The sequence below is a fragment of the Scyliorhinus canicula genome, chromosome 2 (assembly GCF_902713615.1).
Source record: "Scyliorhinus canicula chromosome 2, sScyCan1.1, whole genome shotgun sequence".
Classification (NCBI taxonomy): domain Eukaryota; kingdom Metazoa; phylum Chordata; class Chondrichthyes; order Carcharhiniformes; family Scyliorhinidae; genus Scyliorhinus; species Scyliorhinus canicula.
In genome coordinates, this window is record NC_052147.1 from 63,553,507 (window position 1) to 63,577,878 (window position 24,372).

At 47.2% G+C, this 24,372-nt stretch overlaps 1 protein-coding gene across 1 annotated transcript in view; it reads left to right on the top strand.

Moving 5' to 3' along the window:
• kiaa0586 (KIAA0586 ortholog) overlaps positions 1-24,372 on the top strand; it is an 818,517-nt gene that overhangs the window by 341,727 nt on the left and 452,418 nt on the right. The window contains exon 13 of the mRNA XM_038780001.1: positions 17,869-18,095. Within this exon, the coding sequence (XP_038635929.1) occupies positions 17,869-18,095 (227 nt within the window). The remainder of the gene's footprint in view (positions 1-17,868; positions 18,096-24,372) is intronic.

Genomic DNA, 24,372 nt, shown 5'->3' on the forward strand with positions numbered 1-24,372 from the left:
AGGAGGTTGCGAAATGTGATATGATGCCCCCGAGGGACATGAGGTGGAGGTGGTGGTCGCCATGGACGCGGAGAAGGCCTTTGATCGGTTGGAGTGGGACTATTTTTGGGAGGTCCTGGGGCGGTTTGGGTACAAATTTAACATGGATAAAAGTAAGGTCTTTCCGATCCAGGCAAGAGGGCAGGAGAAGAGATTGGGGAAGATGCCATTAAAGGTGTTGGGGGGAGGCTTTCGCTACTTGGGCATTCAGGTGGTGCGAGGGTGGGAGCAGATGAGGGTAGACTTTAGCAGGTCGGATGCGCTCCCGTTGTCATTGGCGGGGAGGTCCAGGCGGTAAAGATGAAGGTCCTCCCGAGGTTCTTGTTTGTATTTCCAATCTTCCCAGTCTTCATTCCCAAGGTGTTTTTCAGGAAAGTGAATACGGTGATCTCAGGGTTTGTGTGGGCGGATAAAACTCCGCGGGTGAAGAAGGCGCTACTGGAGTGCGGTTGGGGGGCTGGCACTCCCGAACTTTATAAATTACCATTGGACAACGAATACAGCGATGGTTAGGAAATGGATAGTGGGGGAGGGGTCAGTTTGGGAGCGGATGGAGGCAGCCTCATGTAAGGATACGAGTTTAGGGGCACTGCTAAAGGTGCCTTTGCCATTCTAGCCGACCAGGTACTCCACAAGCCCGGTAGTAGTGGCCGCCCTGAGGATGTGGGGCCTGTGCCGGCAGCACATGAGGCATCGCTGTGGCACCGATATGTGGCAACCACCCGTTTGCTCTGAGGGGGGGGGGGGGGGGGGGGGGGGGGGGGGGGGGGGGGGGGGGGGGGGGGGGGGGGGGGGGGGGGGGGGGGAGGGGGGGTTCGGAGGTGGCAGCAGATGAGGATCAATTTGTTTGGGGATTTCTTTACAGACGGGGGGCTGGATTCTCCATTTTTGGGACTATGTTCTCACGCCGGCATCAAAACGGGAGTTTTACGCCAGAAAAACTGGCATCAAAGGGACACGAATTCCTAGCCCTGCAGGGGGCGAGCAGGGACCCAGAGTAGGTCTCGCAGCTTTTGCTGCAGATACGGGCCCCTGCATTTACAGGTCGGAGACCGCGCATGCGCACGCCGGTGACCTTTAGCAGCTGCGCCGTGCTCCATAGTGGACTCTGACTGTGGAGCTAGACCCAAAAAGAGCCCCCCCCCCCACCCCCCACCCCCCGATTGCCTACGCGCCCGGTCCTCAAATTCTGAACAAACATTCCCAGGCCTCCGATCGGCCCGCTCCGGTCCAGGGCGGCTGAGGACTGAGTCCACAGCCGCCACGCGAGTATCCGACCGGCTGGAGCACATTAGTTCCACGCCGTCGGGACTTTGGTTGGTGGGGGGTGGAGAATGGCTGAGCGGGCCTCTGGCAGTGGCCCCAGGTAGGTCCCAGGCGGCACAGTACGCCGCTTTTTGGGGCCCGCAGAATCGGGGAACCGGCGCCAGTCCCGATTTCTTGCGGGAACATGGCTTTTCCACTCCTGCGCCGGCCGCGATTTTGGTGCAAGGGTGCAGAGAATCAGCCCGGGGGCTTTCTGTGTTTGGAGGAGTTAGAGTAGGAGTTTGAGCTGACCAGCAGGAATGGGTTTCGCTACTTGCAGGTGAGAGACTTTGTGCGGAGGCAGCAATCGACTTTCCCGCACCTACCGTCCCATGGACGACAGGGCAAGGTAGTGTCAAATATGGGAGTGGGGGAGGGGGAAGGTATCAGAAATCTAGAAAGAGCTTCTGGATTGGGAGGGAGCCTCGATTGGGGAGGTGAAGTGGGAGGAAGAGTTGGGTGGGGAGTTGGAGGCTGGGTTATGGGAGGACGCCCTGAGGCAAGTCAATGCTTCATTGTCGTGTGACAGGCTTAGCCTTATACAATTTAAGATGGTCTACAGGGCACATATGGCTGTAGCCCCGATGAGCAAGTTCTTTGAAGGGGTGGAGGATAGGTGCGTGCGTGCGGGCCTCCGAATCATGTCCATATGATTTGGGCATGTCCGAAGCTTGGGGGATTCTGGCAGAGGTACTGAATGTAAGGGTGGTTCCGAGTCCAGAGGTGCGGATTTTTGGTGTGTCAGAAGACCTGGGATCCAGGAGGCTCGGAGACAGATCTTGTTAGTGTGGTAGTCGGTATTCGGGGTATTACGGTACCCTGGATAATGATGTAAGATCATTGGTGTGGGAGGTACCTGAGAATGCTATATCATTGGTGAATCCTGCCTGCTGGTTCCGCCCAGTAAGGCGGAGTATAAGAGCCCATGTCTCCCCAGCAGCTGCATTCTGTACCTCCGCTGCTGGGGAAAACATCTAGTGTAATAAAGCCTTCAATTGTTATCCAAACTCGCTTCTGGAGTCATTGATCGAGCATCAATTTATTGTACTCGATTTTAAAGAATGGAGCTCCGAATCAAGCCGAGTGTCTGCAACTCAACCCCCACGCGGCAAACGCAGCGGCAACATTCAAGCACTGGCTGGCACCTTCAACGGGTACCTCAGGACGGCCAGAGCTACACCCACGGAGGACCAGAAACTGCAAGTTCTTCACTTGAGGGTGAGCTCAGAGATCTACACCCTCATCGAGGATGCGGACAATTTCGAGGCTGCGATGACCCTGTTGAAAGGACACTATATTCGCCCAGTGAATCAGGTCTATGCCCGACATCTGCTAGCGACGAGGCGGTAACTCCCCGGGGAATCACTGGAGGACTTCTACCGTGCGCTCCTGGTGTTAGGTAGGAACTGCAACTGCCCACAAGTTTCAGCCAGCGACCACTCAGAACTTTTGATCCAGGACGCATTGTTGCAGGTATGCTGTCCTCCCAAATCTGCCAGCGGCTACTAGAAAAAGAGACACTAGGCCTCAAGGAGGCACGGGCCCTTGCTAGCTCCATGGATGTGGCCTCCCCAAATGCCCGCGCATTCGTCTCCGACCGCGCAGCAGCCCCTTGAGCAGCGTGGAACCCCCCTGCGGCTGACTCCGATGCATCCCCCATCCCCCATCCCCCCGCAAGCTTGTGCGGCGCGGCTACCAGGCAACCCCAGGGAGCCTGCTGCTATTTTTGCAGGCAAGCCAAGCACCCCCAGCAGCGCTGCCCAGCCCGCTCCTCCACCTGCAAAGGGTGCGGCAAAAAGGGCCATTTCGTGGTGGTATGCCAGTCGCCCGGAGATGGCCACTTCCTGTGGTAATGAATTCCACAGGCCCACCACTCTTTGTGTGAAGAAGTGTCTCCTTATCTCTGTCTGAAAAGGTTTACCCTGAATCCTCAGGCTGTGACTCGTGGTTCTGGACACACCTATCATTGGTAACATCTTGCCTGCATCTACCCCGTCTAGTCCTGTTAGAATTTTATAAGTCTCTATGAGATCCCTCCTCATTCTTCTGAACTCCAGCGAGAACAATCCCAACCTAGTCAATCTCTCCTCATATGACAGTCCCGCAATCCCTGGAATCAGTCTGGTAAACCTTCGCTGCACTCCCTCAAGAGCAAGAACATCCTTCCTCAGAGAAGGAGACCAAAGCTGCACACAATACTCCAAGTGTGGCCTCACCAAGGCACTGTACAAGTGCAGTAACACATCCCTGCTTCTATACTCGAAACCTCTTGCAATGAAGGCCAACATACCATTAGCCTTCTTTACCGCCTGCTGCACCTGCATGCTTACCTTCAGCGACTGGTGCACAAGGACACCCAGGTCCCGCTGCACCCTCCCTCTCCCAATTTACAACCATTCAGGTAGTAATCTGCCTTCCTGTTTTTCCTTCCAAAATGAATAACCTCACACTTATCCAAAGTAAACTGCATCTGCCATTGTTTTGCCCACTCGCCCAACCTGCCCAGATCTTGCTGTAGGGTCCCTGCATCCTCGTCACAATTCACCCTCCCACCTAATTTGGTATCATCTGCAAACTTTGAGATGTTACATTTTGTTCCCTCATCCAAATCATTAATATATATTGTGAATAGCTGGGGTCCCAGCACTGATCCCTGTGGTACCCCACTGGTTACTGCCTGCCAATTTGAAAAGGGCCGATTAATCCCTACTCTTTGTTTCCTCTCTGCCAACCAGTTTTTTATAATCCACCTCAATACATTTCCCCCAATCACATTTTGCACAATAATCTCTTATGCGGGACTGTCAAACACCTTTTGGACATGGACTGGCTACCCCTTGTCGACTGTACTGGTTACCTCTTCAAAGAATTCCAACAGATTAGCCAAGCATGATTTTCCCTTCATAAATCCATGCTGATCTGACTGATCCTGCCACTGCTTTCTAAATGGTCCACTATAAAGTCCTTGATAATGGATTCTAGCATTTTCCTCACTACCGATGTTAGGCTTACTGGTCCATAATTCCCTGCTTTCTCTCCACCTCCCTTTTTGAATATCGGAGTGATGTGAACTACCCTCCAATCTGCAGGGACTGTTCCAGAGTCTATGGAATCCCGGAAGATGACCACCAATGCATCCACTATTTCCAGAGCCACCTCCTTAAGCACTCTGGGATGCAGATTCTCAGGCCCTGGGGATTTATCCGCCTTCAATCCCATCAGTTTTCCCAGCACCATTTCTTTATTAATGTTGATCACCCTCCGTTCTTTCTGTCCTCATTTGTGAAGACAGAACCAAATTGTATTCAATTGCCTGTAAATAGACGATAGCTTCCCACTGTATAATAAGTGACCTGATTTTTAAAAAAAAATAATTTTTATTGAAAAATGTTGTATTTATATAACAACAACGAACCGTAATAAAATACCAACAATAACAATAATGATAGCAATCATAAACATTCGCCCATCCTCGATGAACAACAAAACATATTTACAACAACTTAAATTAACACAATGTTAAGTTACATAACCATAGAAAAAATAGAAACAGTAATAAGGAACCCCCCCCCCCCGGGTTGCTGCTGCTATTGACCAAGATACCTATCTTTGAGCCAGGAAGTCAAGAAAAGGCTGCCACCGTTTATAGAACCCTTGTATTGATCCTCTCAGGGCAAATTTGACCCTCTCCAATTTTATAAATTCCGCCATGTCACTGATCCAAGTCTCCACACTTGGGGGCCTCGCAACTTTCCACTGCATCAAGATCCTCCGCCGGGCTACTAGGGACGCAAAGGCCAGGACACCGGCCTCTTTCGCCTCCTGCACTCCCGGCTCCACCGCAACTCCAAAGATGACGAGTCCCCACCCTGGTTTGACCCTGGATCCAACCACCCTCGACACCGTCCCCGCCACCCCCTTCCAGAATTCTTCCAGTGCCGGGCATGCCCAGAACATATGGGCATGATTCGCCGGACTCCCCGAACACCTGGTGCACCTGTCCTCACCACCAAAGAACCTACTCATCCTAGTCCCGGACATGTGGGCCCGGTGCAGCACCTTCAATTGGATGAGACTAAGCCTTGCATAAGTGACCTGATCTTAAACAACAACGGGGTGGGGAAGGCGGTGAGAGGGGTGGGGTTGATACCAAAGGAACTGTCTTGTATATTGTACCTGATGCACGTACCCTGGTTGAATGTACAGTGTATAAAATGTAAAACTTCAATATAAACATTAAATAATATACGTTTGTTTGTGAATCAACCTTGTAAAAATGGATTTATGTGGTGATTGGCGCATTACTGTTTATTGGACATGCTGTATCTCCTACGTTTCAAAAAAATTAATTGGCTGTAAAGTGCTTTGGGATGTCCTGAGATTTTGAAAGGCGCTATATCAATCCTAATCTTTTTTTTTGAAAGGCACTCCTTTGTAAGCAGTGTTGCTAATAGAAGTGTAGGCAGCAAACTCTATTCGTTAGAGAATTTCTACTCACAAAGTGCATCATCTGGAATTGCTTCCATGTAGGGCATGGAAAGAAACAACTGCTAAATAGAGAATGGCCTGGTGGTGCTGATGTTCATCAATAAAAGCTGACACATGAAGTGGGCTCTCAAAACACTAATAGTCTGTATGAAATGCTGATAATTAGCATGTGACTCATTTGATCCCACTCTGTATATAAAATGGATCCTTCGGCTATGAGTTCTTCCATGTTGAACTGTAAAATCTTATTCGCAATCTCGTCCCAGATGACAAATATGAGAAAATTACTGAAGGATCACACCAAGATTAGGTAATCTATTTGGGTCTGGATTATATTATAGTATTAATTGAAGAGTACTCGATCTGCAAAGGCACAATTATTTCCTCTGTGACCATGTGGTAAATTTACTCATCTTTTATTCTTTGTATTCAGAATTAGGTACTTCATAGTTCCTTGTCGAGATGGTTCATTTCCCGTAAGTGCTGCTGATCAATATATTTGATATTCATTATACTTGGGGTCCCTTTATACTGCCAGTTTCAGACTGGTGCATGTCGAGTAAAATGCTTAAACAACAAGCCCAAGTCACTATAAGCATACGATGCACAGAACTTTCTTTGCCAAATTTGAAATCAGATGGCTATCGACTATATTGGAGTATTTGGCATTCGCCTGCATCCTTTTACATCTGCGCTAAGGCTTTCAATTATATTGGTGTGCTTTTACAGAGTTCTGTAATATACTGAACAAAGCCTGGTGATTTAACCCCTTGCATATTCCTGATTAGTCTTTGCATCTCAGCTAGCCTAGTGGACTGTTCCAATTTATCCAGTGGGGATTGATCGAGCTTTGGAATCAAGACTGGAATAAAGCAGCCATCGTCGGGAAATGCTGCCTGGGATTTGGATTGTTGCAGAATTCCGTACAATGTGTGAAATTCCTTACTTGTTTTAAGGGATCTGTCTGCAGCTTTCATAATGGTACCAATGGAATTATTACCTCCACCACTGAAGGTGGGCGGAGGTAATGTGCTTGCCCTGGTTTGTCTGCAAACAATATCTCTCAAAAACTAATGGGTGGATTTCAACAAAATTGGAAGAACTGATTAGTTTTGACCCAGATGAGATCTGGGGGGTGATTTAATGGCTGTGTCGCGCCTGATCCTGGGGCCCGACGAGGCCAGTAAATATCAAGGCCACACCCGAGATTTTCCCAGCTTGCCACGCCCCTCGAGATGTAACGGGACCGTGAGACCACTCACGATGTAGATCCCGCCCAAATTGGGTGAGACATAAATGTGTATATTTAAGTGTGCAGTTAGACCCACTTGAATAAGTCTGTGCCAGAGCTAACCAGCCCCCAAGACCTAAAGATCTCGCTGAGAGACCCCAGCCTAGCACCGTTTACCATTGGGCTCCACAAACTGAGACCGGGCGGAACGGCACTGGGTGGTGGGTTCTCCTAGGTGATTGGAGGCACTGGCTGGTTGGCCTCTGGGCGGGCTGTCACCCTGGCACTGCTGATGCCATCCACATACCTTTGCACTGTCATTGCCAGGATGCCCAGGTGGCATTGCCAGTCTGGCAGTGCCATGTTGCCATGGTGGCATTTTGCCTGTGCCGGGGATCGGGTCCAAGTTTGCCCTGTCCTTGTGAGGTGGGGTGCGGGAGGCTTGAGGAGTCCCAGACAGGTAAGTTGTGGCATGGGGGGGGGGGGGGGGGGGGGGGGGTTCCGGAGGCCAAGTTGGGGGATTGAGACATTGGGATGCCATTTAAAAATGAAGGTAAGTGTGGCCTTGTCAGGCCCCCCCACTCCGATTCCCAAAACAATAACAGTGTTTGATAGTGGGGTGGTTCCTGGCTGTACAAGTGCTGGGAAACACCTCACTAATCCCGCCGACAAGGGGACTCTGTTTATTTCACGTTAAATCGCGCCCCTAAATCTGGATCTTGTAATTTTTAAAGGATCTGTTAACATTGAGAGATGGGGTGAGTTGCATTTTTCAATTAGAATATTATGGGCTGTTCATTTAGAACATTGTTGATTGTGTTTGAATGTTCTGTAGTTCGTCTCAGTTGCTATGGTGAAATTTGTTACAGTTGTCAAAATGTGAACAGAATTTTCTGAGCAGGCTGTTGACAGCCACCAGCATAAGGAGGAGGAACAGAAAGAAACATGAGGAAGGGAGGAGGCCTTATAGATATCCCTTTTCTGGCCAAGCTGTCGATGAAGTACTCATCCAAATATGATACCAGTAACCACAACCAAAATTGTTGATTTACTAACAGCTGGCACCTTATCTTCCCTCTGTTGCTGACCATCCAAAGGGTCAAATTGCACATATAAAAAAGAACATGAAATAAACATTCCAAACCATATTTAACAATTAAATTAGTCCGTATAGGAGTCCCCCATATGCATTCTCTTTATGCCTGTCTTCTGTGTGACTTTACGGTACCTGGCGCTTCTACACAGTGGCTTTAACGTTGCTGGTGGAAGGATGCTGACTTTCAATGGAGAAGATTGCAGGTAGGCTTGGAGGATGACGTCAAGGAACTCCAACTAAGATGGCCCAGCTGCAGACTACACTGTCTTGCCAGAGACAACGACAGTCTGGGTTGGTAAGCTTACCTGCGACGGTAAGGGCATTGGCAGAGTAGCAAGAATGGGAGGAAGAGTGTTGTCATCTTGAGAGATGACAGAAAGTATTGTTCTCCATGGAGTCCTTTCCAATCCTGCAGGGCTGTGGCTCAGAAGTCCTTGTCAATTGTTGGAGGCCACATTGCTGGTCTGCCACAATACCTACAAAAGCCCCCTTGCATGCTTGTTGTGATTTTAATAAAGACTAGTAACTTTATTTGCAAAAAGAAATCTAAAATCCTACTGAAAGGATTAAGCCACAATTTAAAGCAATATTTTTTTCTTTATAAGTCAAACGAAGCAAACACTAAATCGTACCTTGGCTGATTACTTATACTCCAAATCAACGTAAATTAAACATGAATTGTCAGGCAAATTGTGGTTGATTTATAAATGAAAAATTAGACATAAAATGGCAGATACAACAAACACTGATCTTACAAATTGGTTTCGTAGCCTACCCAGCATGTCATAATGTCAATCGCAAAGTCCTTCAAAACTCTGTCCTTCTTATAAAGGATTTCAGCTCTTCTTCTGGGTTTTAATCTGATCTTGCAGCAGCACACAACCAACCCGAGTCCAATGGGCACAGTGTTCACCAATAATGGTACAGGTCTGAAGAACCTTTTCAACTTTGCTTGCCATGGGTTTAGATCCACCAATGTTATCTCCCAAGTAACAAAAGCGGCTGCAGCCCTGTATATCTTTGCTTATTCTGAGTTTCTAGGATCTAACTTCTGTCTTCTTCAGCCTTCCTTTACCGCACTGGAATCATCACCTATTGAGCTTAGAGCTCTGGGTCCTTTTATATTATTTCAGCCAGGGGGTTTTGGTTTCCAATCTCAGTTTCACTCTTAGTTTCCTTAGAAGGTGGAAGTCAGTTTCCTTTCTCAGGTTCCCTTTTCAATTAGGGTTTTTTTCAAAACGTTCAAGCTTTGAAATCAGGGATTCCATCAAACAATGCAATCCATAGGTTGCAGACTGAGCTTTCTTGGCACCAAGCTTGAACATTCATGACTTCAGTCTGAGTTTCCTCTGCCGCACTCAGACTTTGGGTGGAAATTGCTGGTACTGCAGCAGAAGCTGAGACATTGGCCATTAGACACTGTTGAATGGTTGGATCCACAAGTGTGCTGATGGAGTTGGCCACAGCTTTGATGCTGCAAAGGATGAGCTTTTCTGCACAAAGCTTATGCCAAGTTGGTGCTAGACACTCCAATGCTTCTTCACATTGACCGCAGGCTTTCTGGTTGCTTTGCCTGTGCACGAAGCATTTCATTGTGCATACCCACCAGTCTTACACTGCTGCATCAAAGGCCTCATCTGGCTCCTCTGCAGCAGAACACGTGCGCAACATCATCCTCCAGTGAGCTGTGTTACCCTTGCTCTTCCACCATCACCATCTGCTCCCCCCCCCCCCCCCCCCCCCAACCATGATTCTGGATGAAACCCGTGTACCCCTCATGCAGAAACGGTTTCTTTGCTATCTTTTAACTTACACGTATTGTTGGTAACTGAGCTAGTGTTGCGCGTCTGAAATCAGGTGATGGTGCTGTGTCTTCATCATTACTCTCTTCTTGTTGGTCTTCCATTGGTTGTCCAAGTTACACTTCTTGATACTCTGAAGGAGCAAAAAACGACAAAGGTAGAATTGTGGTGCAGAAAGGATGGAGGTTTTGCAGGGAGGGGGGAAGTGGAAAGCAAGAGGTGTATGGTTACACCAGCTGCAGCTTGTAATTCAGAAGAGAGTGTAGGTTGACAGATGATGGTATGTGAGATAGGTATAAGAATACCATTATCTTCTATGGACCTCGCCGGAATGGGGAATCCCAATAATGGGCATCACCAACTCCATTGGAGTTATGACATGCAGGCATGCCTGTACTTCCCTCGTTAGTTCTTGCTGCCTCCAGTAATGCACCAACTTGACTGAAAGCGAGAGGGAAGTGTATCATTGAGCGTCAGTTTTGGAGGTGGGTGGGGGGAGGGCGCTGTTAAATTTTGATTCCAGAATTATTATCAGTAGCACATTGTGTGGAATAGGAATATGGGGTATAGGCTATTCTAATTTATTCTGTTCTTCTCATCCTTATTCAAGATCATTGCAGATTCTTGTTAGCTCAAACTCACCCTGTGACTGGGACTTTCCACTGTTGTTAGTGCCGCTTGGGTTTGGCAACGGGAGCAGACAACATCGCAAGACGGCCAAAGTCATGTTTTATGTCGTTGTAAAAGCTTGCGGTGATCGTAACCCCCCCCCCCCCCCCCCCCCCCCCCCCCCTCGTCAGTGGCAGGCTATGTTTCCCGCTGTTCAACCTTGAAAACCTCATTTGAATATATTCTTTGTTGTAGCCGCAAAGAGAAAGAATCAGAGGTGGCACACGTCCAAGTTCATACAACATAGTGCAAGGGTTTTTTTTACAAGATGCCTCTCAAACAGGGTACAATGGTGAACTCCACAAAAGCTGGTGAAACGCTCAGATGATGTCATTACATAACATGTGACAAGACACTAGCTAATGGTACATTTATGTACCCTGATACATAACAATTTGCATTTCATTATTAGGCCCATACACTGGAATTGTACGCTACTGACAAAAATCCCATCCATAGTGGTGGGATATCAGAATGGCTTCAAAAGGAGCTGAGGGGAAACAGGTGATGAGCACAGCGCTCACAAAGCAGCTCCGTGTATTAAGGCGGCTGACTCGGGTGCACCGGCTCTCTCTGGGAATGCCCAACCTTTGACTCTGGGGTGACCAGGCTCTGCCTTGAGGTGACCAACTTTTGACTCGGGGGTGACGAACCTTTGACTCGAGGGCAACCAACCTTTGATTGAGGACTGACCAGCCTTCGACTTGGGAACATAGAACATAGAACAGTACAGCACAGAACAGGCCCTTCGGCCCTCGATGTTGTGCCGAGCCATGATCACCCTACTCAAACCCACGTATCCACCCTATACCCGTAACCCAACAACCCCCCACCCCTTAACCTTACTTTTTTTTTAGGACACTACGGGCAATTTAGCATGGCCAATCCACCTAACCCGCACATCTTTGGACTGTGGGAGGAAACCGGAGCACCCGGAGGAAACCCACGCACACACGGGGAGGATGTGCAGACTCCACACAGACAGTGACCCAGCCGGGAACAGAACCTGGGACCCTGGAGCTGTGAAGCATTTATGCTAGCCACCATGCTACCGTGCTGCCCTCAACGACCAACTAGAATAACCAGGCTCTAACTAGGAGTGACGAACCTTTGACTTGGGAGCGACCAGTCTCTAACTAGGAGTGACAAACCTTTGACTTGGGGGTGACCAAGCTCTAACTAGGAGTGACACTTGGAGATGGCCAAGCTCGGACTAGCGATGACCAACCTTTGACTCGGGGCTGGCTGACAGGCTCTGAAGAAGGGGCATCCAGCCTTTGATTCGGGGCTGACCAGCCTTCGACACGGGACCGACCAGTCTCTGATTGGTGATATCCAGCCTTTGACTTGAGGTGACCGGTCTTGACTCGAGGGAGACCGAGGTAAAAATGCGAGACCAGGATAACACCTGGAAGGTACCAGGGGTTTAGTTCAGTGTTCTTCAAACTTTTTTTTTCCGGGGACCCATTTTTAACAACCGCCCAACCTTCGGGACCCAACCCGGCCGACCTTTACGACCCGCGTTGGCCAACCTTCGCGACCCACGCCGGCTGACCTTCGTGACCCACCATTTTCTCTTACCTTGTTTGCTGCTGACAAAAATGGAGGAAATGGTTTTGGGTCCCTTTGGCCCTCGTATACGCTCCTCCAATGGAACCTGTTGGATGAAGGTGAAGCCTTCCAGTGTCGGAAAGTATGGAGGCTCCATCTGTCCAAATTTCTGCATTTTTTCCCCAGTAAAATTTTATCAAATAACATCCCCCCCCCCCAACCGAACTTGTAAAAAAAATAAAATTAATAAAATAAATGGAAAAAATAATAATTAAATGAATAAAATAAACAAATTAAATGAATAAAATCGCCCTGAACTTGTAAAACAAAAAGCTGCGACCGTTTAAAAAAAAAAGCAGCCGCACTGTGCCGATGATCGGCACGCATGCGCGCCAATGATCTGGCACACATGCGCAGTGCGGCTGCATTCTTTTTACATGTTCGCGGCCATTTTGAAGGCCGCTTGCAGTCGACGTTTTTAACAGCCGGCTGATTTGGCTGTTGCGAGCAGATCTGCACAATCGGGCGCGCCACGACGGACGTCTCCGCGACCCTCCCGACACCCGCCCATGACCCACCCGTGGGTTGCGCCCCTGAGTTTGACAATGCCTGGTTGAGTTGGAGGGTATTGGAGAAGACCGGGGTAACAATGGAAACGTAACTGAGATTTAGTTGGAGGGTACCGTGGTCTAGTTGGAGTACACTGAGGGGAAGACTCCAGGCTACCGAGGTGAATTCCCCAGGGTATCGGAAGCTCGGGGGGGGGGAGGGAAGATTCCAGGATCCCAGGGACCAAGTCACGTGGTACCACGGGGGCGGGCAGGGGAGGGGGTAACACTCCAGGGTCCTGGAAGGGATGACCCCAGGCTACTACAAGGGGCAGGGGGGGAAGACTCCTGGCTTCTGGGGGGGGGGGGTTAATTCAGGGGACACCGGGCTTTGATTCGGGGGAAAACCAGGGGCAGGGGAAGATTGTCAAGTATGAAATACACCATTCTTGAAGTTGCTTTCTGCTGCTGGGACACAAGCTTCTTAGAAGGGCCTCACAGATGGAAGGGAAGCCTGGAGCAGTGCGGTGGCTGGTGGGCAGTCATCATGGACTGACGGCTCCACTCAAATCTGGGGGAGGCCTTCTGAAGGCAGGTTGTTGCCAAGAACAATACAAATGGAAAGACGTCATTGATCATTTTCCCGTTGCATTCAGCTGTAATTCACTTGACATGCTTGGAGTGTAAATCGTCACGCAGCAATGCCTATTCAAGCACCACTTATGTGCATGACTGCCACTGATTGCTGCTCAGTATTTAACCCTCCTTGGCACATTCAGTTTTAAAATTGCTAACTGTCATGTTGTGCCCCTGGTTGACTGTGCAAGCAAATACATTCCTTAAAGAGTTGGCAATGGCACAGTGCCCGAGGAAAGCGCTCCTACCCCTTTGCTGTGTGCTGAAATGCATATTGACAAGTGTCGCCATAGACTAGGTTGAGCTCAAGGCCTTTGAGTGAAACTTGGGACAATGCCTGCACCTCAGATGATAGCTCAGGATGCAGTCGAGTGACCAAAGCTGTGGCCACGTGGTGTGGCGCAAGGCTGGTGTGAGGTGTTGCCAAAGCAGAATGTGCAGTAAGGACTGGGCATCAATGTGGTGGCCGTGCCATGAGTCAGTGGGCTTTGAGTGGCAGTTCCAGGTGGTGAATGGACAAAGAATAGTCCTCAGGAGACAGAAGCTAACCATCAAGTCTCTCATTGATACACCAGTGAGCAGAAAATACGAAACATGGAGCCTGGTGATCTTGCTGTCATTCTTCTTGCTTGCAGGCAGGGGGAAGACAAAGACGTCAGTGGAGGCGCCCTGCTTGCCAAAGGCAGGAGCAGAACCGTGAAGAAGAAATGGGTGGCAAGGCTTGCTCCACACGCAGAGCATGGACCCCACAAAACAGTCACTCCAGAGGTGCCCTGCCAGTCCTAGGGTCAACAAAAAGCACCTAGCATACCTGTCAGTATCCGAGAACTAGTGTCACCGAAGACTACGCAGGTTCAGGGAACTGGTTGGTTATATCTGCCACCTGAGGAGGATTTGGTGGCACAGGTACTTGGAGGGCCTCCATTGCCAGTGGTGCTGAAAGTTACTACGGCATTCAATATTTACACAATTGGTTCCTTCCAAGGCTCCACAGGTGACCTCAGAGTGATTTCAAAAGCCGCCTCACACAGTGATGGACGCAATCTTCGCGAGGACTCATAACTTTGTCAAATTTCATCCATTTCGACTAGGGTCAGGCAAGCCAAGATGCAAGAGTGATGGGCATATGGGATAGGAGGGCCAGCCACAGTTCAAAGGTGCAGAGAGCATTGACAATGACTGGAATGAGTGATGCTAGCCCTATACATTGTGGGTGACATCCTCATTCCCTATGTGAACAGGCATAACTGATGCATTCAGTCACTATGAAGGGACACCACCAATGTGCTGGGAACCAAAGCACATAGAGGAAGCTCTGAACTGAGAACCCTGCCTTTTCCTGATCACAAATCCAGTTTTCAGGTCAGGACGACAGAACTTAGCGCATCTGAACAAAGGGCCAGAGAAAGGGTGCAGTTAGTCAGAGTCTATTTACAGAGATAAATGTTATGTACAAGTGCTTAATGCCTGCGGCCATACTGTGCAATTAGAGCTTGTTAACATTTCCAACCCTGCTGTTATGTCTTGGTGCATCCCCAACATCCACAACGTAGGTGGAGGAGGCCTGCTGTCTGCCACACCCTGTTGTCTGTGAAAACCTTGCAAAGGCATCCTCTGGAAGGCCCCAGCCTGCTCCTGCTGTGTGGCAGTGACATCACCTCAACCTGTGGAGCTGGAACTGAAGCTGAATTTGATGGGTGAGGCACTCCTGGAGTCACCAGGGTGGATGTTCCCAGGGTGCTGCTGCTCCTTCCTTTGGTGCCTGAGGGCCCTTGGCTTCCTCCTTGCGCTAGAGGGGCAGCAAGAGTGAGCTTGAGATGTCCGCTGTCCTCTGGTGTTGGCACTCATGGTTCCCAGCAAGGGCCTGCACAATGGAGTGCATGTCCTGCAGCAGTGCAGGTCATGCACCAAGGTCTCAGAGGTGGTCGCCACCCTTGCTGTGTTGCCCACCTTGCTTTGGACTGATCGCACAATCACCTCAGACATGAGGTGAATGGACACCTCCATGCAGCCTTTAAATCCAAGGAGTGTAACATAAATCACTTCCTGCTTTTCCCACATTTGCTTTTGGAGCTCCAGCAACTGAGGCATGACCAAGTCCAGAGGCTTATAGTCTGACAGGGACTCAGCAAATTTTTAGCCTCCGGCAATCTTCCGAGAGCTGGCACACTGGGACATCCCTGCCTCCACCTGCTGTGCATCTGAAAGTGTGATATGCTCACCAAATGTGGCACTGATGCTGCTGCAGAACTAAGTCCTAGTGGGGTGTGTGTCTCTGCACTAGTCTAGATCATAGAATTTACAGTGCAGAAGGAGACCATTCGGCCCATCGGGTCTGCACCGGCTCTTGGAAAGAGCACCCTACCCAAGTTCAACACCTCCACCCTATCCTAATAACCCAGTAACCGCACCCAACACCAAGGGCAATTTTGGACACTAAGGGCAATTTATTATGGCCAATCCACCTAACCTGCACATCTTTGGACTGTGGGAGGAAACCGGAGCACCCGGAGGAAACTCACGCACACACTGGGAGGATGTGCAGACTCCGCACAGACAGTGACCCAAGCTGGAATCGAACCTGCGACCCTGGAGCTGTGAAGCCATTGTGCTATCCACAATGCTACCGTGCTGCCCTGGATGATGTGGGTGAGCGCTGTGGTGGTTCTTCAATATTAGGGTCCACGAATCCCTCTTCTGTGCTGGTTGTCGGGGTTGGAGTCGAGGTGGACTCCCTGGGCTGTTTCTCAGATTTGCCTGTGAAAGAAAGGAGAGTTCATCAGAGCATGGCAAAGACCTTTAGAAATAAGAGACATGACTCGCAGCATTGCTGTTTGATGAATGATGTAGTGCTGGATCCTCACTTGGTTTATTGTCCTTGTCATCAGCACAGGATTAGCCAACATCCTGCCCAGCCAGCTGGATTGCTCTGTTCTCGATGTCCATGATGACTTTCGGTTCTGGCATCCCTCTGGGATCTGTCCCTCCTGTTGTGGGCTAGCTTTGTCCTGCGTGAAAACGATGGTGGGAGTGTAAGCAGGACCTGGGCAAATGATAAGGGTGCCTGGCATGTGTGGATAGTGAATGGGACCAGCGGGCAGATGAGGAAACGACGCACAAGGGAGATGAAGCTTTGTGTGGGAGAGCGAGTGGTGGTGTCCCTTGAGCTGGCACCGAGTAAGATCCCAGTGGATGTTTGATGATTGTGTAATGAAATGAAAATCGCTTATTGTCACGAGTAGGCTTCAATGAAGTTACTGTTACTGTTGAGCGTGATGAGGAGCGACTTACTCTGGCAGAACAGAAGAGATCATTCATCCTCTTCCTGCATTGGATGGCTGACCTCTTCTGCAGGACATGGGCACTCACAACCATTGCCACTCCCTCCCATGCTAGTTTGGTGACTTTGCTTGCTGAATTTCTTCCTGACCACAGGTACAAGTCATCACGTATCTCCTGGGAGGTGTCTGAAAACTTGGGGGTGAATTTCTTGGCAGCCATCACTTCACGGCCACCTACCAAATGTGGCTGCTGTGCGTCAGGGTGGCCTTTAAGTGTAGTGCTCCAAAGAATGCAGCACTAAGGTGATGGTGAGGTGAACAAATTAGAGGCCGCTCCACCAAAAATATGGCCTGGAACCCGTGGCTGAAAATCTTTGGCACTAATTGCCGCACTGTACAGCGGGAATAGTGGACTTCTGTGACTCCGCTTTTCCCATCTGCCACAGTTTATGGGAAAAGCTTGTCCTGTGCCTCTGTATTCTCTGTTGTGTCAGTAATCTGTGTGGTTCCTTTCCTAATTCTCCAACTGTGCCTCTGTTCATCCTCTTGAAAAGAATTTTATCGGTAACACTAAATGGAAAATTATTAAAGGTGATTTATGTGCATTTAAATGTGTAACGCAATAGACAATTCACTGCATATGTATTACATTTATTCTGAGTTCTATAGTATTTTTCTACCAGATAATTGGGGGAAGAACTGTTCTCCATGAACATCATTATGTTTTTTCATATTTTTCATTATTTATTGAAGGTTTGAAATGCAGTTTAATGGCACTATAACACAGAAGCAAATATTTGCTAGGCAGTCATGTAGAGTGTACTATCTTCCCTATACAATATCAAATAATGGTGAGATTAAAGCCGGTTTCATTCTCTAAAGGAATATTAATAGTGTTATATATAAGATGATATGCGCCATTTGGTCACATAGACTACTGACAGTAACCTTTACATTTCATCAATGAGGTTGTATAGAGTTGGTTTTACATCTTTTTTTTGTCAATGAAAATAAATGTGCTGCAGTTATTTCTTTATTCATGATGGCTAGCTTTATAAAAAATTAGATGCACATCCATTCGTAAGTATTTAATAGACATGTGAATATATTTCTGAATATTTTAACGATATTTGAATGTACCTAAAGTATTCCATTCTATCTTTTTTAATTTAATTCCATTTTTATCTACCAAAACATAATCTTAAATTATTTTCAATTCCAGCGCAAGCAACCTACCTGTATTGGCAAACTGACAAACCCGAGTCACTCACAGAAGCCTTCACTGATACAGTCAGTAAAAGCATCAAAATCAATGTTTGAAGATGCTGAAAGAATCCTACGTGAGGTGCAAACCAATAAGAAATTCATTGAAGAAAATCTGGATGCAATTGTTCGAGCAAAAGACAGTGCTTCTATATATTCATTAATTGACTCCCTGGCTGCAAACAGGTAAAGAATTTCCAAGAGGAACGTTATTCAGTCAGACAAGTCCTGTTTTTAATGTTTTTAGGAAGGAAGATATTTAGTGCGCAAGGTGAGAGGTATTGGCGTATGCCCAGTGTCAACCTAAAAGCGATCCAAATACAACACTTAGTCACAGAGCTTCACTATTCCTCCCCAGAAATTTGCTTACAGAAAAACATCAGTGTGATATTTTGCTGCTCCCCACCTCAGTCATCAGCCTCTGAGTTCTGTTGCCAAATTGGAGGCAGTTTTATTCCGTTTTTCATGCTCATCAGACACTGGAGTGTAATTGCCCAAACTAATTTCAGTCAGCGCTCGTACAGCAGGCAGGAGGCCTTCCTGTCAAACCCTGATCCCAGGATCTTAGAGGTGAAAGACTAATTTCTAATGTTGAGCATTCCCCAATTCAACTTTCTGACATCTACAAAAATGCGACGGTGATGCTACTGCTTTCTCTGGGTATGAATATAACATCAGAGGTTTTGTCAGTTGCTTTTTACTTAATGTTCCTCTATGCCATTTAAAATTTTAACGAAATGGAGCATTATTGATCTTTTCCCCCATTATATATCACTCCACATTGTTGTACATTGACCTCATTACCCACACAATTGCCTACTTCCCTAACCTTTCAATATCTAATGTAGGACCCTCCATTCTTCCGACGATTTATGATGTCACCTAATTAGTTTTGTCAGCAAATTACAATATTGTTCTTTTAATGCCCATGTTTGGATCATTTATGTAAATATCACTTATAAAGTCTAAAAACGCAGCTAATAGCAGAGAACAGTTATGTAATATGTTGTTTGGTTTCCATGATGAGTAACAATTGAAACCATTAAACAATGCACCTTTTACTTGTGCAAAATGAGGGGGAGAGTATTACTCAGGTGAATCTTAAAGCTGACACAATCCAATAAACTACCACCTCTCCAGTCCGAAAAAATACTTTTTGGGGGAAAAAAAACAGTTGCCTGGAAATCTTTTGAGCAGACCGAAACAACTTGGGCCATTATTTCAGTACAGTCCTTTGAGAGTGGAAACATGGAAGATACAGTATTTGGATAAGTAAAACCATTTTTTCTGAATGCTCTATAATGTTTCATCACTGTTTTATGGTTCCGGTAAATATTTATATCTCTGATGTTTTCCGATTTACACACAAGTGGTTAGACATTCTAATGCCATTCTACAATCCAGAAAATTCCAAAATCCAGGAATGACCCGACCCCGAGCATTCCAGACTGGAGAGATTATTTTGCTTTGGAGGAAATTTCATGGGAGTTTTTTTGTTCTCGATAGTGTTTTTAATAATTATTTTCTTTACATATTCTCCCTTCTTCTAAACATCAGAATTGTCTTGAGTTGATAATGGTAGATATTGCAGATCACAGTTGTGTCCAAACACTGTCATAATCTTTGAACAGCCAGAATGCTGACTACTGACATAAAAGGTAGTCTTGCTCTCTGAAAATAAGATTTAAAAATGCATGAGCAATTAATTCTTGGAGTACCTTTATACAACAGCTGTTGACAGTTTTTTGCCTGCTGCTTTATTTCATGTTTGGCTTTTCTTGGTAAAAATAACACTACTGTGTAAAAGTGTTCAGTGTGATTGTTCAAGAACTACCACAAACATTTTAGACGTCACAACAAATGCTGGTGGTACTCAGCAGGGCATGCAGCATCTGTGGAGAGGAAAAGCAAGAATTAATGTTTCAGGTCATTGACCTTTCACAGAACCGGGAAAAGTTGGAAATGTAGGGCAAAGTTCTCCCATTGCGAGATGTTCTCCCATCGAAGCTGAATTGAACCTGATTTGGGAGCGCAAATCAGGAAGCGAATCCCAATCCTTCGTCGTGCAAAATTCATGCAAGGTGAGGGTTGTGAGGGATTCCCGCTATTGGGTCTCTATTTTGAGTGGGTGGCCCAATAGAAAATTCCTACGGCTGGCCACTCCCCTTCTTTGCATTGCAATTCAGCCCCAGCGCAGTCCAGCCCCCTGACCCAGTACGGGAGTGACTTGACCCCACCCCCCACAGAGGTCCCCTCAAGAAGAGACCCCACCAGAGGCCCACTAAATAAAGAAACCCCTCACAGAGACCCTGTAAATATGGAGACCCCCCGCCCCCAGAAGAGAGACCCCTGTCTGGAAGCCTTACAGAAGAGAGACCTCCGTCTAGAAGCCTTCCAGAAGAGATACCTCCGTCTAGAAGCCTTCCAGAAGAGAATCTTCTGTCTGGAAGCCTTCCAGAAGAGAGACCTCTGTCTGGAAGCCTTCCAGATGAGAGATCCTTGTCTGGAAACCTTCCAGAAGAGAGACCCCTGTCTGGAAACACCTGTTTGGAAGGTGAAGAGCAGTCCAAACAGGCTTCCTGACAAGAGTCACTATTTAGGGGTTTCTGGGGGTCTCCTTATTTAGGGGATCTCTGGGGATTCTTTTTATTTAGGGCGTCTCTAGTTGGTGGGTCTGGTGGGGGTGGGGTGGGCATGTGTTGCATTGTGGGGGTGGGGCTCTCCAATGGACTTTGGGGGAACCTCCCTTGCCCACCATGAGGTCCACCACAGCGGGGCCATATTTGTCAGGACCAGTAGGGATTCTCGCCCACATGATTCCCGGTCCAGAGGACCAGAGAATATGGTGCCCAGCCCGCTAAGTGGACCCATTTGCATCCTCGTGTTGGCGCGGGGCATGACCCTTGATCCCGATGCCAGCAGTGGGCTGGAGTATCAGAAACTGATCGGTGCCCGGCGCCAATCCCATTTTCTTCACACGCTGGATTCTCCATCTCACCGGTAACTCTGCTACCAGTGGCGCAGGGTGGAGAATTTAGCCTGGAATAGGGCTAAAAGCAATGAATGACGAATAGGATGGAAGACGGTGGAGATTAGATGACAAAGAGATTGGTGGTGCAAGGCCAAAGGGAGTAGTAATCAGACAAGTAAAGAAAGGAAAGATGTGTTTAGAGGAACTGATTTCTATTTGGACTCTTTTTCTTTTCCCCTTGTCCAGTCTCTTCCCTGCATCCGCAGTTCCTCTGGCATTCTCTTTCATTTTAACAAGTTCCAGTTTCCTGGCCCTAACCATCTACTACACCCCATGTACATCCAATCTCTCTCCACCACAATCCCCCACCAGGATGATCTGGAGAGATATCTTCTTTCGTAAATGGATGCCCAACCAGTCTTAATCCACCATCCTCTGCCAAAGCTGCCGTCTCTAGCATAATGTCTACAACAGACACATCTTCCCCTCTCCTTTTCGCATTCTGAAGGGACTTATCCCTCTGCGGCACCCTGGTCCATTCCTCAATCACCCCCAATATTCATGCCCTCCCAACGGCACCTTTCCATGCAAACGCAGGTGATTCAGCACCTGCCCAACTCATTACAGGTGAACAGCGATTTTACACGTACTTAACGTGGCACGATGGCACAGTGGTTAGCACTGCTGCCATTGCAGCACCAGGGACCCGGATTCAATTCCAACCTCAGGCAACTGTGTGGAGCTTGCACATTCTTCCCGTGTCTACGTGGGTTTCCTCCCGGTGTTCTGGCTTCCTCCTACAGTCCAAAGATATGCAAGTTAGGTGGATTGGATATGCTAATTGTCCTTAGGTGGTGTTACAGGGATGGCGTGGGGGATTGGGCTAGGTTGGGTGCTCTTTCGGAGGGTTGGTGCAGACACGATGGGCCGATTGGCACTGTCAGAATTCTGTGATTCTTTCAAGGTTTGATATATATAGAGGAGACTAAATGGCCTAGCACAGAGTGGGCAGGTTAAAAAGCCTGTCTCTGTTCCCAAAGAAACCTTGGCCCAGAGTGCTTCTGATGCAAACATTGGTTATTCAATGTACAGTTGAAACTTCTGACTGGTTTAAAGCCTCCCACCCCTTTACTCCATTCTCACCCCTCACCATAATACCTCAGTCCTTCAGCCCCTAACTCCTACCTTACCTTTGCATTCTTCGCACCCTCACACCCTCATCCATTTTATGAACAGAAATCGCCATTCCTAAGGTAACAGTTGCAAGCCATTGAGTAGCCCATGAAGCTTCCTAAGTAAATAAAAAGACTCTTCAAACTATCTATGTAAATGAAGCCAAACACTTGTAAAATGATTAGGCAGTTGGACTATGGGTATGAGCCCTTAAAACTCCCTAAGTAAATAAACAGAGTTCAGAACACTATCTCAAAAGCTGTTTAGGCTGAAACCAAAAAGCAATTTGAAAGGATTAAATATTTGCATGTTGTGATCATATTAGGCTAACCTTTGAATAGTGTGAAATGTATTCTATCTTTTCATCTATTAGATGAACTTTATTAACTGCTTGGAAGACTTATCCACATTTATTGTGTTGATCTTTTACTTGACAGGTTTCCATTTGGCAGAAGTAACAATCTGGCAAACATATTGTTTAATGGTCAATTACATCTTCCAATCACATTACTGTCATAACACAGTTGAATGAACAGACATGCAACTTATGCTACAGTATTTAATAATGAAACGTAAAGAAGGAAAAGCCATTTTACATACCTCTTAAGCTTTTCCCATCTCCAATCCATGGTTCATGTCTCTATGCAGTTGATGTAAAATCTGACACTCCTAAATTCCAGCCACCTCCATGAAAATTAAAATCCTTATTCGAGACATGCTCTTATCGAGCCCACAAAGCTGTTCCAGGCCCCTTCTTCTTTTTACATCTCCCATTTTACTTGGGGTCGTCACAATGCTTCAATCATTTCAGTCTGGGTTCCGAAGCCCGCTGTTATGAAAAAGGCTGGGTCGAAAACAGAGGTTGGATTTCCAGCTTCCCAGCTAGGTGGCTATTTTTCTTCTGGTTCCATCTCTGTTTGATCCCGATCATAAAAATTCTGCTGTGTTTCTCTCTTCATAGATGCTGCCTGACCTGATGAATACTTCCAATATTTTCTATTTTTATTTCGGTTCTCAAATCTGCAATATTATGTTTCCAATTTATATTGGATTTTTCTCTTTTGATATGGGCTTCAGAAATGATGGCCGGGATCCAAATCTGTAAGCGCTCCCTGCATTTCTGCCAGCAGCAATTTTCAGTTGCGCAAGATAAGGCGGCATGTCATGAGTCTGCATGCTGAGGTTGGGAAATTGTGGCACCATTTCAGAATTGGGCGTTTTAGACCTGCTGCAATTTTCCCGAATTGGCCAGCTTTGGTAGGCAATATGATTCATACGAACACAGACAAATTATGAACCATGGGGTAACCATGGGTTGGAGTCAGTCAATGTATGAAAGGTAAATTCAAAAGGTATTGCCGCCTTAATGAGTGACAATGAACTGCTATATCATAAGTTATATATGCTTTTAATATGATTATAGATCTTTGTTTTAAAAAGGTAACTGTCCATTAAATACCGTAGTTGTCAGGTTGTCATTTATAACATCTGGCAAGCTGTCACAATACTGAGCAGAATTGCGATTGTGGAATAGTCATCAGATAGATAAGAGTGCATTATCCACTGGATAAAATGCTGCTCTGCATTGTACAATAGCGAAATCCAGAGATGAGGATGTGAAATATGCCTGGAACTTTGATTTCCCCCCCGCCCCTTGACGTTTAACTCAGCTGCATGTTAGACTGCTTCAAAACTTTGACCAACAGCTGATCTTCAGGCTGCATCAAGGTTTTAATATATTCAGCTCAGTAAAGCTTGTTGTCACAGTTATCAACAAAATCTCAATATAATGGCTGAGTTACAAACCAACTAATAATTCATCTCACCAAGGGTTGATTTATACATTGAACATAGAACATACAGTGCAGAAGGAGGCCATTCGGCCCATCGGGTCTACACCGACCCACTTAAGCCCTTACTTCCACCCTATCCCCATAACCCAATAACCCCTCCTAACCTTTTTGGTCACTAAGGACAATTTATCATGGCCAATCCACCTAACTTGCACGTCTTTAGACTGTGGGAGGAAACCCGAGCACCCGGAGGAAACCCACGCAGACACGGGGAGAACGTGCAGACTCTGCACGGCCAATGACCCAGCAGGGAATCGAACCTGGGAATCTGGCACTGTGAAGCCACAGTGCTATCCACGTGTGCTGCCTAATATTCAATGGAATCCCATTATGAATGCTTTGTTGACTTTCAAACCCAAAATGGATTCTGTTCTTCAGGGGTTGTGATACAGCCTGTCAAGGGAGAGGTGAGCGTGATTATTTTAACACATTTATGAGCTGTTAAGAGGATTGTGGTTTTTAAAGT